Source organism: Protopterus annectens, chromosome 8.part1 (assembly GCF_019279795.1).
Source record: "Protopterus annectens isolate FY-2018-M chromosome 8.part1, PAN1.0, whole genome shotgun sequence".
Classification (NCBI taxonomy): Eukaryota; Metazoa; Chordata; order Ceratodontiformes; family Protopteridae; genus Protopterus; species Protopterus annectens.
Window position 1 is genome coordinate 386,728,390 of NC_056742.1, and position 17,666 is coordinate 386,746,055.

A 17,666-nucleotide genomic window follows, 5' to 3' on the forward strand; every position below is an offset into this window, starting at 1 on the left:
TGTGTGAAAAAAATAATACCTTAACTTGCCCATTGTGTTTTTTTTACTTAATTCCATTCAAATATCCATGGTGTGTAGAGAGAGAAATTGGGTATTTTTATGGGAGTGCAGAGTTGGTGTGTGAAAGAAAGACAGCCAGTGTTAAACATGTGTAGCTTTGTCTTGCTAGAGAGAAGTGTGTGTGTGTGTTAGCAAAACAAAATGAATTTCATTCTTTTAGCTTTTATTTTGGTTGATGCAGTTAACATTAAAACAGTGTATAGTCAGAAAGGAATTTTTTTGGTGGAGTGAGGAGGAAGTCTGTGTATGAATGCTGAGCATAAAGTTACCTGTTTGAAAACATTAATATTGTTGAGGTAGGATATTGCATGTATGTGAGAGCAGCAAACTGATAAAGATTACAGTAACCATTATTTCTGTTACCTGATTACAATTGGCTATGAGAGATGTACCCAAAGAGGAAGTGATCGTACTTCAGCAGCTGGAGTGGCAGTCTGAATAACAGCAGCAGACATGTTGGTGTGCTTACTAAGAGGCAGTGCGTGTGGTTTTGTGTTGAGCAAGTTGATATGTAACACTGTAGCCATAATTTGTTAACTTTATAATAGTCAAACATCTGAGATGCACCCTGTCAGCAAAAGTGGTTATTTGGAGGGGATGCAGAAGCAGGCTATACATAAAACAGGTGATTACTGATCTGGCTTTTCAAAGGGTGTGTTTCTGTGTTTGAAGTTAGCTGCAATGCAGATCTGTGGTCAGAATCTCTTTCCTTTTATCACAGCAAAACAATAAAAGTACACCCAATCAAAAATGTTTTTTTTTTTTTTTGGGCAATATGTTTATGAATTTGATTCATCACTGCTGTCACTTATTTATTTGCACTTTGATTAAGTTAGTCTCACTAGGCCAGTGGCCTCTCTTTAGGGGAGATCCAAGGAAATCTGGACATGGTAGTGGAGAACTTCTCCTATTCTTTTTTGTACATGCTGTTCAATCTTTTACATCCTCCTGAGCTACCAGTGACTCAGGCAGATGAGTCTTAATTTAAGGTCTCATCCAAAGAAAGACACAATCAGGAGTGCAGCACCCTCTGTGAGTACACTACAGTGCTTGTATTGGAAAATGTATCTACCTGGTGTGGTGTAGAACCCATAGCCTTCTGCACCAAACGTTAGTGTGCTACCTGTTGAGCTACTGAGACTGCATCTGATCACATTTAAGCAGCTGCTGACCTGGATTGTCAGTGATACTGTGAATATTTGGTGGGGGGTTGGAATCTGTGATTGAAAAATCATGGCATATTGTGGACCATTATGATACTCTCAGAATCTAAGGAGATGCACCTTTTCAGAAGGGGCATCTTCTGAGACCATCTGTGTATAAAGGGTTCCTATTATATGTTTGACAGTTTTAGGTTGTCGAATGCCTAATTATTGATACCCAAGTCTCGAAACTTTAAAATCGTAAACGGCCACATACGCAAATTCTTTCCTTGGCCGTTATCAGGGATTTGCCCTTTCCCCAGTGTAGAGCGATCTTGGAGTTGGTGTATTTAGTGAGGTGTGGGGGGCAAAGCTCCCCATTATGTTTGGGTTCAGAAGTTTATTTTATTTTGCAAAGGCCTAGCGAATCCTTTCCTGAGGAAAGAATGACCGTTCATGATTTTTAGGTTTCGATGCTTAGGTGTTGATGTTTAGACATTCGACAACCTAAGCTTTCAATGGAATAATATAGACACGTGTATAAATGTAACTTGGAGTTTATTTTATGAACAGAGTAAAGACACAACCCAAGGTTTGACTTTTCTCTTCTATCTATTACGTGTCATTGTATTCATTTCACAGCAAAGGTGTACATTTTCTCTTTACTTCTCAGACAAATATGTAGTACATAAAAATGTGCTGCTTATGAGAACTAAAACTACTATATGTCCCTAAATGTAATATTTTCCAGCATTTGGAATACTCGTAGAGAAAAATTTGTCCCTGAATGTAATATTTTCCAGCATTTGGAATACTCGTAGAGAAAAATATGAAATGGCACTTAGAAATTTGTCATACTGCCTTTCCATTACCTGTATGCCTAAAATAACCTAAGTATAGTTGGCAGCGGAATATCTGCATTTGTTGTAGAAAATGATGTCCTTCATATCACTGCTGCAATGTTCTTCACTAAAGGGATTCCCTGTCCAGGGCAGCTTAACGTCTGACCAGTATACCAAAGCCTCAGGATTTTAAGGTCATTGCACATTACACTTATGGTCCCTGCTCACAGCATAGGGCATAAAGCTGATGTACATACCTCAGAACAACTTCACCGCCAGTCTGAATGCCATCTTCAATAGTCTGTCTGAACGCTGTTTTGTTTCTGCTGGTTACCAAGCTGTTTTCCGATAAGTTTCCCGTTGGGGTTTTCTTTTCTTGTTTTTTTTTTTTTTTTCTTTTGGTTGCGAGTTTACATGTTATCCAGAAAGGGGAAATTTCAGTGTAGGAGACAGATTCTCCATAAGGACCCATGATGAGCAGTGTTTGTTTTACTTCAATGCTTCTCATGACCATACTTCATGCTCAATTTGTCAAGCATTTGTCTCCAAGACAGTTGGTAGTAGTCTCTCCTCCTTGTCTATCTAGTTACCTAGAAAAGCAGCGTCTTAAGTTGTTGGTGCAAGGTGAGCTGGCAGAATCATCCAGTCCTGAGGGTCAGCAGTCTGCCAAGAAGAACAAAAAAGTCAGGTTGGATTCGGCTGCTCTACTGCCTCCCTTGGACGTCTCTTTTGAGGCTGTTGAAAGCCTGGAGTATTCTCCACTTGTTCCAGCAGATTCCTCTGCTGCAACCGTTTTGGAGGGGCAGCATGGATCCTGCTTCTTGCACATCCTCTGAGGCTCTGCAGATGTCCATTGTGAATGGTTGATGGGGGACCAGATTCTTGTTTGGGAGGAGATTCCCACTATGTTGATTGAGTATTGACAAGGATCCAAACCTCCTAAGGTCTTTAGGGCTGACGTCCCTTTGAAAATGAAGCAGAAAACAAAGCATATTTCTCCTGTTCCTAAGGATCCCCAGTGTGAATGGCAGGATTTTACACAGGGGATTTTTTAATGCACTGATGGCTTTGAAGCCCCCAGGAAGTTTCTGTTCTCCCCCCAGTCATCTACACCAGAGGCCTAGGGAGCAGGAATCTTTTGATGAAAAATTGGACTCTGTGGAAGAGTCCTTGGCTTAATCTTTTCTGAGTCCTTCTCCATTGGACTACGGTTCTGAGGAGGAGGACTTCAACAGTCCGGATTCTTCCTTTTGGGGATACTATCTCTCGTATGATGGACTTTTTTAAATGGGACTGTACTCTGGTTTCTGACATCCAGAAGAGGTGTCCTGAACTTCTCCAAATGGAGTCTCATAAGCTCTATGCTGTCCTTCTGGTTCTGTCTGCCCTGGTAAACACTTTTTCAGTAGCTTCTCATGCTCCTGATTCCCAGCCTCCAGCCCCTAAAAAGCCTGATAGGTTTATAAGGTGCCTGATGATTGCAAATTTCTTTACAAATGCCTTTCTGCTGAACCCTCGGTTGTCTTTTCTGACAAACCTTCCAAACTGTTGCCTTCTTCTAACTTGCTTCTTTCTGACAAGGACAGCAGAGCCATGGAACAGCTGGGCTAAAAGGTGTATTCAGTTGCTACTCTGGCCTTTTGGGCCATTTAATTATCAGACCCATATTACCAGGGATGTCTTAGCTCTTCTTTCTCAGGCCAGTCAGGTTATATCTGACCTTCCAAATTCTGAGGGAAAAAATTTGGCCCTCTGTTTGTTGGGTTATTCTCATGTGGCCCCTTATTCTATTAAATGTAGTTATGATGGAGCTGATGCTTCTTCTAGGGCTGCTGCCTTTGGTTCTGTGTTGAGGCGTTAGTCTTTGCTTTGCCTCCAACCTTTACTTGATGATAGTAAAGCTAAATTGATGAAGGCTTCTCTTGATAATAAAAATCTCTCTGGTTCTGCAGCTGCTGAGCTTTTTAAGTCCCTGCAGGAAGAGGGCAAGGCCTTGCAGGAATTTAAATCTATTTTTCTTTCTCCTATCCCTAAATTTCAGGGAAATTATCCTTTTAATCCCACCTTTATCTGTAGATGGTCTCGCCCTCCTCCCAAAGGTGTAAAGGGTTTTAGACTGACCCCTCCTGCTAAGTCTACTCAGACTCCTACTACTCAGAAACCTCCTTTTCCAGACAAACCAGGTTCTATCCATTTTCATCCTTCCACTCTAGGTCACGTTCCTTTGTCTCTTCCTGTCTTATAAGTGGGTTAAGGATCATTCAGGACTCTTGTGTTCTGTCCATCATTCGTCAGGAATACTTTATGGTGTGGAAATCATTTCTTTCCTCTCGAGATATTCCTCAGCCACCTCAGGAACAGTTGCTCTTTTTTCTGGAGGTTCTTCAGGGCATTCTGTCTCAAAGCACCATCAAAGCAGTTTCTTCTCCTCAATGGGGGAAGGGATTTTATCCCAGAATGTTTTTGGTTCCCAGGAAAGAAGGCACTTGGAGGCCCATTCTGGACCTTTCTCATCTCAACACCTTTCTGAAGATCCCTTCTTTTTGAATTCTCTCTCTTCAGATTCTGTTTCCTCTTCTTCTTCCTCAGGCTTTCCTGGTCACTCTGAACCTCAGCAATGCCTGTCTTCACATCCTTGTTCATCTGCTTTTCAGGAAATTTGTTTTTCTGTCTCTCTGCATTTTCAGTTCTCTGCTTTGCCTTTAGCCTTTCTACTGTCCCAAGGTTCTTCAACAGATGTCTTGCTCCTCCTAACAGATAACTTTCTCTTTTGCACTGGTATCCCAAGTCCTCTGAAGTGGAAGGTGGATGCCTTATCTTTTTCTTGGAAGGGGATGCTTCTCTGCCTTCCCTCCTCTTCCTCTCATACTGAGGGTTGTCCTTTTCAAGCTAGAACAGGACTCCCCAAAATCTTGCTGGTTTGGCAAAGACAGCATTGGTTTCCCCTTCTTCTGCATCTTAGCTAAGGGCACTCCCCACAGGATACTTCACAGGATGGACCTACTCACACGAGACAAAGGGGTCTGTCATCCATTCTCACTTGTCCACTGTTTAACTGACACTGTGAGTGATAGAGTTTTGATCCCGTTTAGGCACCTCTTTTCTGAGGAATCCACTACCCGAAAATCTGGTGTCCAAAGGGGAAGGGATTTCTGTTCTGTTGCCTAGCTCGTAACCAGGATCCATTTTCTGTGGCGGTTCCTGTGGTTCTCTTATTTTTGTGAATTGCTTCATGCTGACTCTTCAGTTAAAGCTCATCTTTCAGCTATTTCTGCTTGTCTGCCTTTGACTCCTCGTTTGGCCTCTAGGTTTAAGGTCAACCAATTTCTTAAAGGCATCCTTCCTATTAGGCCTCCCAGGAAGCCTGTTCCTCCTCATTGGGACCTTTAATTTTATTCTTGAAAAATTGACTCGGGCTCCTTTTGAGCCTGTAGCTTCAGTTTCCTTGCAGCATTGTTCATGGGAAGACTGTTCTTCTTTTGGACCTTACTTCAGCTATGAGGGTGTCTGAGCTTCAGGCCCTTATGACTGTTCCTCCCTTTTTAGTTTTTCATAGGGACAAGGGTGTCTGTACAAATCCTTCTTTATGCCCAAAGTGGTTATTGTATTGTGTCTTAATCAATCTGTTAATTTGTCCACTTTTTTCCCTTCTCTGCAGTTTGCCAGTGAGAAGGTTCTTCATACCTTAGAATTGCATAAACTGCTCCGGTACTATTTGTATAAGACCAAAGCCATTCACATGTCTGAGCTACTGTTTTTCTTTTCATCCTTGATTGCTAGGTTTGGCTGTTTCTAAGCAAACCATTTCTTCATGGATCTGTAATACAGTTTCTTTTTGTTACTCCTTTCATGGAAAAAGCTTTTAGTGAGGCAGAAAGACACATTCTGGTTGAGCTGTGGCTTCCTCTGGTGCTTTTTCAAAGGTTTGTAATCCAATTCCTTCCTTGAAGCTGATATTTGGACTTCTGTCCTGCCTTTACTGAGCATTACAAATTGGATGTTGTTGTTTCCAGAGAAAGAGCGGGCTTTGTCAGGGCTGTCTTGCATGGGTTTATTGAGGACACTGCTGGGCCTTCTTCCTCCCTAGTTTCCTCTTGAGCTTTTGTATTAGATATCCTTCTCTTCACTGTTGCGGTATTCCCTCCCACCCTCCTCCCCCCTTTTCTCTTCTCCTTCATTTTTTCCTTCTGAGTGCACATGTTCCTCCTCCTGTCCTTGGACTGTTCCTCTTGAGGCTTTTCAGTTCTGAGGTATGTATGCCCGTGCATCACCTTTATGCCCAGTGCCATGAGTGGGGACCATATGTGTGACGTACTATGTCCTTAAAATCCTAAGGCTTTGGTATACTGGCCAGACGTTGGGCCACCCTGGGCAGGGAATCCTTTTAGTGAAGAATACTGCAGCAGTAAAGAGGACATCTACTGTTATGGTGAGATTTTACACAACTGTACTTCTTCAAAATATCCCATTGCTTGCAAATTCAACACGCTGTTGATATGAGCCACTAATAATCGTATGCTGTCATTAGAATGTAAGGCTGCAAAATCTCATCAGGTTTTGTTTCTGTAATAGATGGAGGTGCAGTTTTCAGCATGGGGCTGTAGTAATGGTACAGAATGTCTGTACTAAGTTTTCATTATATAGGCATATATCATCCATACACAAGCACATTATATGTAGCGTGTGTGTGTGTGTGTGTGTGTGTGTGTGTGTGTGTGTGTGTGTGTGTGCGTAAATATATTTCCTCCACAAACCCCGTTAACTCCACTGAATATGCAGAAGCATACACCACCACACTATACCAGCATGTAAACAGCTGGAACAGCTGCATCTGCAGCCCATAGAGTAAAGTGCAGGGCAAAGCCTAGAAAAAAAAAAAAACACTTGAACCAGAATATCAACAAGCTTTTATAAGGAAAGGAAAGGAATTCTGACCAAAAATAAGAAGAGTAATTCCCAGAACGTTAGAGTCCTTGTCACTGAAATAAACAACTCAAGAGCTTAATAAAATCCAGCAAAGCCAGATATGAAGCTAAAATAGCTCCCCAAGCCAAAGACACAGTCGCAAGGCATTTTTTAGTTATGTTCGTAATCTCAAAAGCACAATGCAGTAGTGCGCTGTGGTGGTGAATGATAACTACACTGAGGCTAAAGGTATAGTGAATCTACTGGCTGATAAAATTCGCTCTAACTTTACCCTTTGACTCACCTCTTATCACACAAGACCAAGTCCTAAAAGTTCTATCAAAAGCTAAAATATTGCAACGATGGATCCTGACAATATCCCTGGATGCATCTTAAGTTAGCATGAAGCACAATTTAGCCACACCCCTAACACTGTTTGATCTCAGCCTCTATACAGGTTTTGCATCCAGCAAATGAAGAACAGCTACAGTCATTTCCCTGCATAAGGGAGGATCTTCCACAGACCCAGGCAGTTACAGACCCACAAGTTTGACAAGTCTTTTTATGGCTTTGCACACGAGTAATCATGGAATTAATCAGTCAGAACCTCCAAACATTAGACTTGTCTCAGTTTAGATTCCTTCAGGGCAGGCCATGCTTACTCAGTCTGGTGGATTTTTTGAAAAGGTCAGCAACAAAGGATGGAGGCAGAATGGTACACAGTGCATACCTCGACCTGACCAACTCTTTTGACACAGATCCCCACTCAGACATAGTAGAAAAGTTAAATAAACTGGGAATAAACTCCTATGTCATTCAAGGTTCTTTGCTGGGACCTCCCCTATTTGGCATCTACTTTTTGTCTTTTAACCACCTTTATTGAACTATCACTTGTGACATAGGAAAATTTACATTTATACAAAAGTAATCATACTGTATAAATTAACAGAAACAAACATTATACTTCACATATATTGCTATATATCATGTAACCTAAGCAACATTACATAAATTATTCAATTCCTGACCCTTTTTTTAAACAAGAAACATCTTTATAGCAATCATTCATTTATATAAATAAACCACACCAACACGATCCCAGATGCAATCATTATACGTCACTTATCTGCCAGTTCATTTTCAAACATTACATAACTCATTTAAGTCCTCCCTTGCTTTAAACCTCATTCCTCTCCTTTATGTATTTTCCTCACAATTCCCATTTTTTCCTCTGTAGTTTGCTCCTACACTTTTCTTAAGATGTCAATTCCAGTTGTTTTATCTCTGTTACTATATTCACTGTTATTAGTTTGTTTAGATTTTGATTTCCATTTCTTAGTAATTGCGTTTTTGGCAGCCATCATAAGTGGACACAGCAAGGCCTTACCATGTCTAGGCAATTCTGATTCTGCATCATAGCTCAGAAAAATTATCTCCCTTGTCACACCAATCCGCCCACCCAGCATCTCCGACAGTGCATCCCGCAAGGAATCCTTAAAGCCCACCAACCCACCGCACTCCCAGAAAGTATGTTCCCAAGTACCTCTTTCTTCTTCTTCACACCTCCAACATTTGTGTCTACCTGAAGAAAAATTCTCTGGAGTCTACTTGGGTTAGATCTATGTAAACATTTCCAAGCAAAAATCCTAAATCTTTTAGATTTCATTGCATTTTTGGGAGACATACATATATCCTGCCATTGTTTCTTTGTGAATTGCTTATCCATTCTCTCTCTTCCCAATCTTTTCTAACCCCCTCTGATTGTTTCTTATAGTTATCATACAATATTTTATATGCTGTGCTAATTATTCCTTTTTTAATGGCAGCTTCTTTCTAGATTCTACTAAAAACTGTACCAGTGCTGGTCTTTCATTTAGGACCCCCCCCCCCCCCATTTCTTTCTCGTTGCCTGTACTCTGCCTTCCCTAGCAAGGATTGATATCGATCTCTAACCTGCAGTCCAAATAAATTCTTGGCCTCTTTCCATTCCATTACCCTTCCCTCTCTAGTTTGCTGCCAGTGCCTTTGGTTCCTTTTGCCAGTTTTCTCCAATAAATTTCAGACCCCTCTTGCCTTTTTATTTGGCATTTACTTTTCTGAAGTAAAAGCCAATGCCAAAGGGCTGTGGCTAACTAGTTTGCAGGGGACTGCAAGCTAGGAGCCATCATCCCATCATCAAATCCCTAATGATGTAGCCATCCTTCAGGAAGGTTTGCCCCAAATGAATAACCAATGCCAAAATCTTGGACTGAAACTGAATGCCAAAAAATGCATTATTCTATCCTTTGTGAAGTCCTCTACCCTAGGGAGCTACCACATTGACAATATGTCGCTAAGAGTTAACCCAGTTGTTTGGTATTTGAGAGCTTATGTGGGCAATAACTTAATTTTTGACCAACATATATTCATTGTTGTAATAATTGTACAGTGTATAAAAAAAGGGATTGTGTCTAGATTTAGGGATGTCATTGTCCCCATTTACTCAACCCTCATTAGGCCAATCATTAAATACCCCCTTTGGCATGTATCTTTCTAGACATGCAACTAATTGAACATCCACAGAGGTACTTTACTAAAAGGCCACAAGGCCTAAACTTGTCCTACATGGACCATCTCAAAGCCCTTTCACTGTACTGGGTATCATACAGACTAAGAGGTGACTGATGACCTGGGTGTGGCATACAAGGCATCCTATGCCCCGTTGCTGACATTTACTGCACATTAGCAAGACGGATAGCATCAGAAATACTCTGTATAGGGATCTAAACGTCTTTTGTAAATTCAACAGAATGGCTTAGAGGAACAGGTAATCTCACAGAGGATACCCCTGCTCTGGAACAGACTCCTCATTCACACAAAGCAAAGTCCATCCTTGTCCATATTCAAGAGCAGCTTAGATCTATGAATGGGAAACAGAAAATTTACCCCAGGATTGCCCCCTGTACTAATGGACAGAAGCAGCTCCGATGTATGGGTCCCCTCAAACTATATATGTTATGATCCCAGTTATTTTCATTGGGAGTAATATATAATGATTGAGCATGAGATGGGTAAGGCTAATTTATAACCAAATGAGATGGTTATTTTGAGCACAAAAAGGGAAGCTGGCAAGGCTTAAAGTGGTGTGCAATACACCTATGAACAGCTCTAGGTAAGGAAACTTTTTCTGTGGAAATATTGGCAGAATCAAAGTTCCCCTGTATTGAGGTTGGTAGTATGGTGGGGGCACATTCAGTATGGCAGAAAGACCACCTTGGATGCATTCTTTACAGGAGTATACACGTGTAATCCTGTGAAAGTTTTTAAGAAGTGCTCGAGGAGGGTTGAAATTTTATTGTTTGTACATTAATCAGCTCTTTACTGAGATACTGAAAAATTCGAAGCTTCTGTTGCTTCCAACTAAGTACCTGTTTTTGCTCTTATTTCGCACTTTAATTTGTATTTGTATTCTGCTGTCTGTCTGAATTGTCTGAACTGTTTTTGCTACATTTTACTGTATACTGTACTAGTTCAGCTGTAGCATAGCCCGGTTCCAGGGTTGCTGTTTCTGGATCTGTTTTGTAACTTCTGAGCATCAAATTCAAGCATCATTATTGGTTAAGGCCCTTCTGCATCCTTGTGGGAGAAGAGCGCTGTCTGGGTCCCATCTAATTGGGGGTGATTGGACTAAAGCTCCAAGAGAGCATCCTTACTGGCTAGCTTGAGTTAAAAAGGTTATTCCTTGTTTTATTTAAGCCCAGCATTTGCACTTGTTTGCGTGTAGTACACCATTGTACACTGCCACATAGAGGTGGTTACTGTATAGACATAAACACTTTGCTTGTTATATTTACCCTTAACACTTTGCTTGTGGTCTTCCAGAGGTTTTTCGTGGCCCTGCTCTACTGTCAAGTGGAACACTAAGCCTAGCCTCAGAGGTACCAACACACCTGTCATCCACTAGCCATTCCTAAGTGTGACCTTCTTTTTTCTTGACCATATAAATTTACCTAACACTATGGACAATTTCCCACAATTTCTCCAGCCAGCTTGGTCGATATGGGCATTCTGAGGCAGTGTAGCAACTTCCTTATGTTCACCAACAACCCTCTACTCCTAGTCTACAGAAACTCAACTTGTGAGAGATGCAACTATATTAAGAACCTTGAATCCATGGTCTCTGACACACTAGTCCGTATGTATGAAAATGAGTGGATTGTCAACATGCACGCCTCACCACTTACTCCACCCAAACACATCACACATACCTACATATGCGGAGGTCCTCACCAGAAAGTACCTAAACAGCAGAGACCTCACAAACACAAGCACACTACACGTGATACGTACTCTACAGAACACAATACACATAATAGCTCATGCACCACTGTCTCACATATCAAGCCTTTAAGGCAAAACACAAAACCAAACCCATTAGTCATAGGTGATTCCATCCTAAGATGCACAGATGTCCCTCTCACCAGGCTGGATAAGGAAAATGTCACGGTCAGGTGCTAGGATCCACCATATCACATATGCACTCAAGTCTCTCAACGACAGGTACTGTTATAACTCCGTCATAGTCCATGCTGGTGTGAAATACTTGAGACACAGCTGTCTGGACTATATGTAGAGAGACGTGACTGAGCTCTCTGTGTCTCAGGCAGGTATGTCCCTAGCTTTAAGCAGCATTTCACCATCACCTAGGATGATGCCTCACTACAAATAGAAAATGATTGACTTCAATAATTTGCTTAGTTTCTGGTGTCATTAAGAGGATACACTATCTGTCAGTCTGGGATGACATGATCAATAGACCTCAATGTTTTGTCATAGATGGTCCTTATCGGTCACCCCTGGGATTTCAGCTACTGGCTAAGGCTCTTGCTACCCCCATAGTGCCTTTTTCAGGCAGTGTCTCAAGGATAAAATTCCCAACGTAAAAACTCCAAAAACAACCTCAAAGTTATACTGCTAAACACTAAGAGTCATAACATGAAACTGCACTGACTGGAAGCAGTCCTCATCTTGGAAGACACAGACATTTCTGCAGTCACGAAGACCTGATTCAGGGCTGTGGTGAGCACCCCAACCATACTGGGTTACACTTCTTTCCACATGTTCAGAGCACAAAGAAGGCATAAAAACTAACTGAGTAGGTGTACCGATATTCATTAAAGGTAAATACACCTCCAGATTGGTTAAACAGTATGATTCCCTGGAGATACTTCAGGTGCACCTAACTGTGTTGGTAGGACACCTAGTCAAGTCATTGCCAACTACAGGACACCCACTCTGCTTATTTGTATCTACTTGAGTCTATGAAGATGCATCCAAACACCACAGTTTTGTGCGACTTTTACTAACTCTTCCATTGACTGGGTAACTCACTTGCCCAAATGTTCCTTGACTTTAATTCTAATGCCATGGACCAGCTGGTTGACACCCCCACAAAGGCTGCCAACATCTTGGATCTGGTGCTTACCAATATGGGGGACCACTGTAACACCCCCACTGCGAGGTCTTCCCTGGTGATCTGACCACAAATCAGTCTCATCCCAAGTAACTATCACACTTGACCCCCACCCCCCAGCAGAATTAAACTAAAAAACGTCTCCAAGGCAGATGATAACATCTTATGGTATAGTATAAATAACTTCACTGCACACCCCACCCCCCCATGGAATTGGCAACTATGCAGAGTTCTTCACCAATTATTTATACAAATACCTGTATAAATGCATTGATTCAGCCATTCCTGATAGGACCAAAATAATCTCAAGGAAGAGCAAACCTACCTGGTGAACAACTACCATTAACAGGCTTTACAACAGGAGGAAGAAATTGCTGTCTAAGAGTAAGAGAGAGCAAGCCCTAAGTTAGAAACATTCCGTCCTCAGCTTAAACAAGCAAATAAGACTTCTTGTGAAGCCCTCCAAAGCAAACTCTGAATCCAAATTAGCTTCTTCAACTAAGGACAACCATAAGGCATTCTTTAGTTACATCTGTAACCTAAATGGAAAGGCCCAGATTTGTGCTGAACTGGTAGTTAATGATACCACATACACTGAGGCTGTGGACATAGCTAACCCATTGGCCAATAGATTCTGTGAAAACTTCACAAGGGTTCCTGACAAGGAAAGTTCAAGGTCTTCAGCATCTGTCCTGTGTGGATAGTCTGAAAACACTGTCACTTTATTCCGTTTCGTACAGACAACTCAGAGGTGATCTCTACCTTGCATATAAGGCAATCTATGACCCTGCTTTACTGGAAATGCTGCATGTCTGAAAGTGAAATTGTACACTGATTACTCTTAACCTGGTATGAGGGACAGATTTGTCTCTCAGAGGTTACCACATCTTTGGAACAGACTCCCACTTCGTCACAGAGCACCTCACTGGTCCTCTTCAAATGCAATCTGGATGTTTGGATGGGTAACCGTAAATGCACCTCGGGGGTTCCACCTGTATCCCTCTTGGACAAGGGCATTAGGTGCTGATCGTGGAATTAAGGGTAGAATTTGGCTAGGCTTGTAAGGGCCCTATGGTCGTATAGCCTAGTAACTTCCTATGATCATTGTGAAATAACAGCACATGCTTATCTGGTATGTTGAAATGTACAATGTTTCCACTAGGTGGTGTATATATGTCATAGCAAATGCAGCACATATCTAAATGCCACATGTGTCTGAATATGGCCAGACTAACTGCTTAATGTTTTAATTAATGAACTAATATAAAGGTCAAAACATTTCATATTTACAACTAAGGAGGTTTGGCTTTAAAGGAGCTGGAACACTGTGGATGCCCTTAACTGGTCATCTGCATATATCCAATAGTCCTCCTTCAAAGGAGGCTTGGGTATCACAAAATGAAGATTTTGGTTCATCAGGTGTCTTTGTTTGTTGCTGGCTTTTATTAAAAAATAACTCAAGGATGTATTCAGAAACACATTAGATTTTCACTTGGGGGCTCACATGGATAAAAAACAAGTATGTCAACATCAAATAAATATTGGCCTTGATCTCTGCCCTCTAGGCCTTCAAGAATATCTGGACACTGGAAGAACTGGCAGTATTCATGGATAGTAGCCCAATCATGTAGTAGATTAAATGGACAGAGGGTGGGTTAAAGAACACTCCTTTTTAACATTCATGCAGCCTGACTATAATGACCTGGGGTTGCCAGCAAAAGTAGCATTGCAGGCTAGAGTTATGACTGTGGCATAGGTACCTCAAGTGTGACAATGATGTTGGCATGGAGGAAGATAGGGCCCCTCCTGGGGGTGGGGTAGGGGCAGAGGTGGTTATGCACAATGCCACTATCCCATAGAGGAGTGGCTTGGGGGTGGACATTAGGCTTACAAAGCCCTCCGTGGATGGTAACCTTCATTGTTTGTTTGTTGAAGCATGCACTTGCAAGGGAGGGGATTGTGGACCACTGCAGCGATATTGGTTCATACTGCTCCCTTCCCCAGGGAGTGGGGTTAGGATGTCCAAATGCTGTCATTGCACCAGGACCACTACAGCGATATGGTTCATACTACTCCCTTTCCCAGGGAGTGAGGTTAGGATGTCCAGATGCTGTCATTGCACCAAGACCACTGCAGTGTTATGGTTCATACTGCTCCCTTCCCCAGGGAGTGGGGTTAGGATGTCCAAATGCTGTCATTGCACCAATCACCCTCATGGCTGCCTGAATGCTGCTCCCTCCTTGCAGCTTTTGTCTTTTTTCCAGATGGAAACTCTCTGGAGTTGAGAAATGAATGGCAATGTCTGATTAAGGGGAGGTATAATGGTCAGCAGATGTTTGGGGACAAAAATCACCTACAAGAAATTAACCTGCAAGATGCCTGCTCAGTAAGATCTTCTCCTGATAGAATTGTATGGTCCTCCAAAAAATTAATTCTATTGCAGAACATCTGTACAGTTACTTTTCCAACCACTGAGTGAAAACTGTATTTGGATGGGTCTTGCGGTCACTAATGTGGCATTAGGGACTATCAAGATTGGATCTTTTTTCCTCACTTCAGAAGTGCAAAATAAAGCAGTTTTGCTGACAATGTTCCCATGCATAAGCCTAGGCAACAAACTCGTTCTTCATCATATGGATGATGGAGCTACCATGTGCCTTCCTTCCAATTTCTGCGCTCCCCAAAATCATGACAAAAGCAAGCGAAGAAAAAGCAAACATTTTAAGGTTATCCCCAGTCTGCATCAGGTAACCTCTGGTGCTCCAAGCAGAATTTTCTGCACCCTGCAGATACATTACAGGGACACTGTTACACCACAAACTCAACAGCCTCAAACTGAATCTAGATCTGTGATGCCCCATTGAAAGAACTTCTCTCTTGAGGTCTTGTGCATTTTTTGAGGATTGTAAACTGTACAAGAAAGTCTTAACTGGAAAATGGAAGATATTTTCTGCTTATGATTCTTGTCGGATATCTCCTGAAAAGGTCAGTATGTAGCAGTTCCCAAACCAGTGCATCTTGCATAAATCAGGACAGGCTTGTACTTCAGCAAAGGTCCAACTTTCAGGCATTTTAACTGCCTTAATTATGAACCCCCCCCCACAGCTGCACTTTCTCCTCAAAGGGAATGGCTACACGAGGCCACTCTGATACCTGATATCTCCATTTTAGGACCTGAATTTCATATTTGGGAAACCGTTCCTCCCTTTGAATGAGTCGGTTGCTGTACCTTTACATTTTTGAAACTTCTCTTCCTCATATCCTTTTCATCACTTGTGCATGCAGCATTACTGTGCTGCAATCTGTTACTGCTGCAATGTCTTTACACTGGTTCTCACCAGGACAGCGTAAATGAGAATTAATCTCCATTTATGCTCAAGATTGTTTCTGAGTTATCCCTGTTTAACGCTATCCAATGTTTCGTCTTTTTTTCTAGACTTTAGTATGGAGGCAAGACTTCTACATTTATTGGATGTGCAAAGTCTGCTCTGGTATTTAGTCACAGCTACGGAGATTAGAAAATCCTGATCAGTATCTCATTTCCTTCAAACTAGGGATGGAAGAGATGCCCATATCTTAACAGTTACTCTTCAGATGCCTGGCTGTTTGCATTGCCTACTACTATAATTACCATGGAAGGTCCATGATGGACACACGTCATGGCTCACTGCTGAAGTACTGCAACTAGTAGTGCATCCTTATTTGAGAACATCTGTGACGCAGCTGTGTAGGTATCCATCCATCCCTTTTCTGAACACTGCAAGCTGGTTCTTTCTCCGAGAGCAGAGTAGGGTTTTGCTGCTGTGTGATGTTCGCTCCCCAGCTGATAGTCTGGGGTTAGAACTGCCACTGCATTACTGCACTTTCCATTTGTCAGGAGTGATACTTGGAGCACTCCTAGCATATGAATATCTGTTATAGTAAGTTATTGCTCACCTGTACTGTGTTTGTCAAAGGGATCACTGTGCAGTATAAACTCATAACAGCCTCTCCAACCTTCATCAGCTCATGTTTATTCTTGTCCCTCCCCCCTATAATATTTGTATACAGAGTGTCATTTGTATGCAGCAGGGGGAACAGTAGGTGGCTTTCTGAGGTGACAGTTAATCAGCAGACTCCTCTAATAGTCACAGTTGTTGGGGATGACCTGTTTTTTTTTACTTTAAGAAAGAAGTGAAGTGCTGAAGTAGTTCTCCCCTTTGCATCTCTCATCCTGCTGATATCACTGGCACAGGAAGGAGGCTGTGATTAGTTAGGCTGGTGGACATCAGGCTGGAGGAAGATGTCCATCTGTGATTAAATCCCTTTGATCAAGAATAACAGCAGCAACCAACCCAGTATTGAAACTTCCACGGCTGTTATGTCCATGCACTGCTGTACGTTTTTAGCTTTCCTGGGCAACATCGTGGTAGTAACAACAATTCTAATCCATTCATAAAACTAGTTAATCCATTAACACCAGCACCACTGCTGCAACAAAGCATTGTAGAAGAGCTTGGATGGTGATATTTTGTGTTGCTTAGCAGTGCTGGATAAGAAATTTGAGTGGTTAATCTGAAAAATGCCAAGGTCAATCAAAAACCACAGGAGAGGTACAGAGAATAGTTTCCCCCAGTATACTGAGATTTTCATATATTCTGCCTACATTATTTCTTTAATGCACCTGTGTACATATGCTCAGGCATTCAGTATTTTAATTCGGTCTTTCTGTGTTTAGCTGGCTTGCCTTTGGGGATAAACTTGGGCAAGAACAAAACTTCCACTGATGCTGCTGCTGACTACGTAGACGGAGTGAGGGAGCTGGGTCCGCTGGCTGATTACATTGTTGTGAATGTGTCCAGTCCCAACACTCCTGGACTGCGGGATCTACAAGGGAAAGAGGAGCTGCGGCATCTGCTGGCCAAGGTTTGTAGTACATAGTGATGTTGTCCTGACATAAGCATTGCCATTGTCATTCTTTATTTTAGTTCCCTCATTGGCTTTTGGTGGTTACAGTTCAGCTTAAAGTGATGAATGCAGCTGAAGAGTACTGAACTTGAATTTCCTCCCATCCCCACTCCCAAATTTAGGATTTAACTTTTGCTTTACTGCAGCCTTCCTTACTTTTGAACCAGTCATTTCTGGGGACTTGGTTTCCTCTCCTTGGAAAACATTGCAAGCTGTTAATTTTGTTTGAATAATTTTGAGGTTTGTATGTGGGTGAGTGGGTGTGTGTGTGTTTTTGACATAAGACCACATTTTTTATACCGTTAAGTTCCCTCTGCA

At 41.9% G+C, this 17,666-nt stretch overlaps 1 protein-coding gene across 1 annotated transcript in view; it reads left to right on the forward strand.

Annotated features, from left to right (window-relative positions):
• Positions 1-17,666, forward strand: part of DHODH (dihydroorotate dehydrogenase (quinone)) — a 414,606-nt gene that overhangs the window by 231,631 nt on the left and 165,309 nt on the right. The window contains exon 5 of the mRNA XM_044081957.1: positions 17,119-17,306. Within this exon, the coding sequence (XP_043937892.1) occupies positions 17,119-17,306 (188 nt within the window). The remainder of the gene's footprint in view (positions 1-17,118; positions 17,307-17,666) is intronic.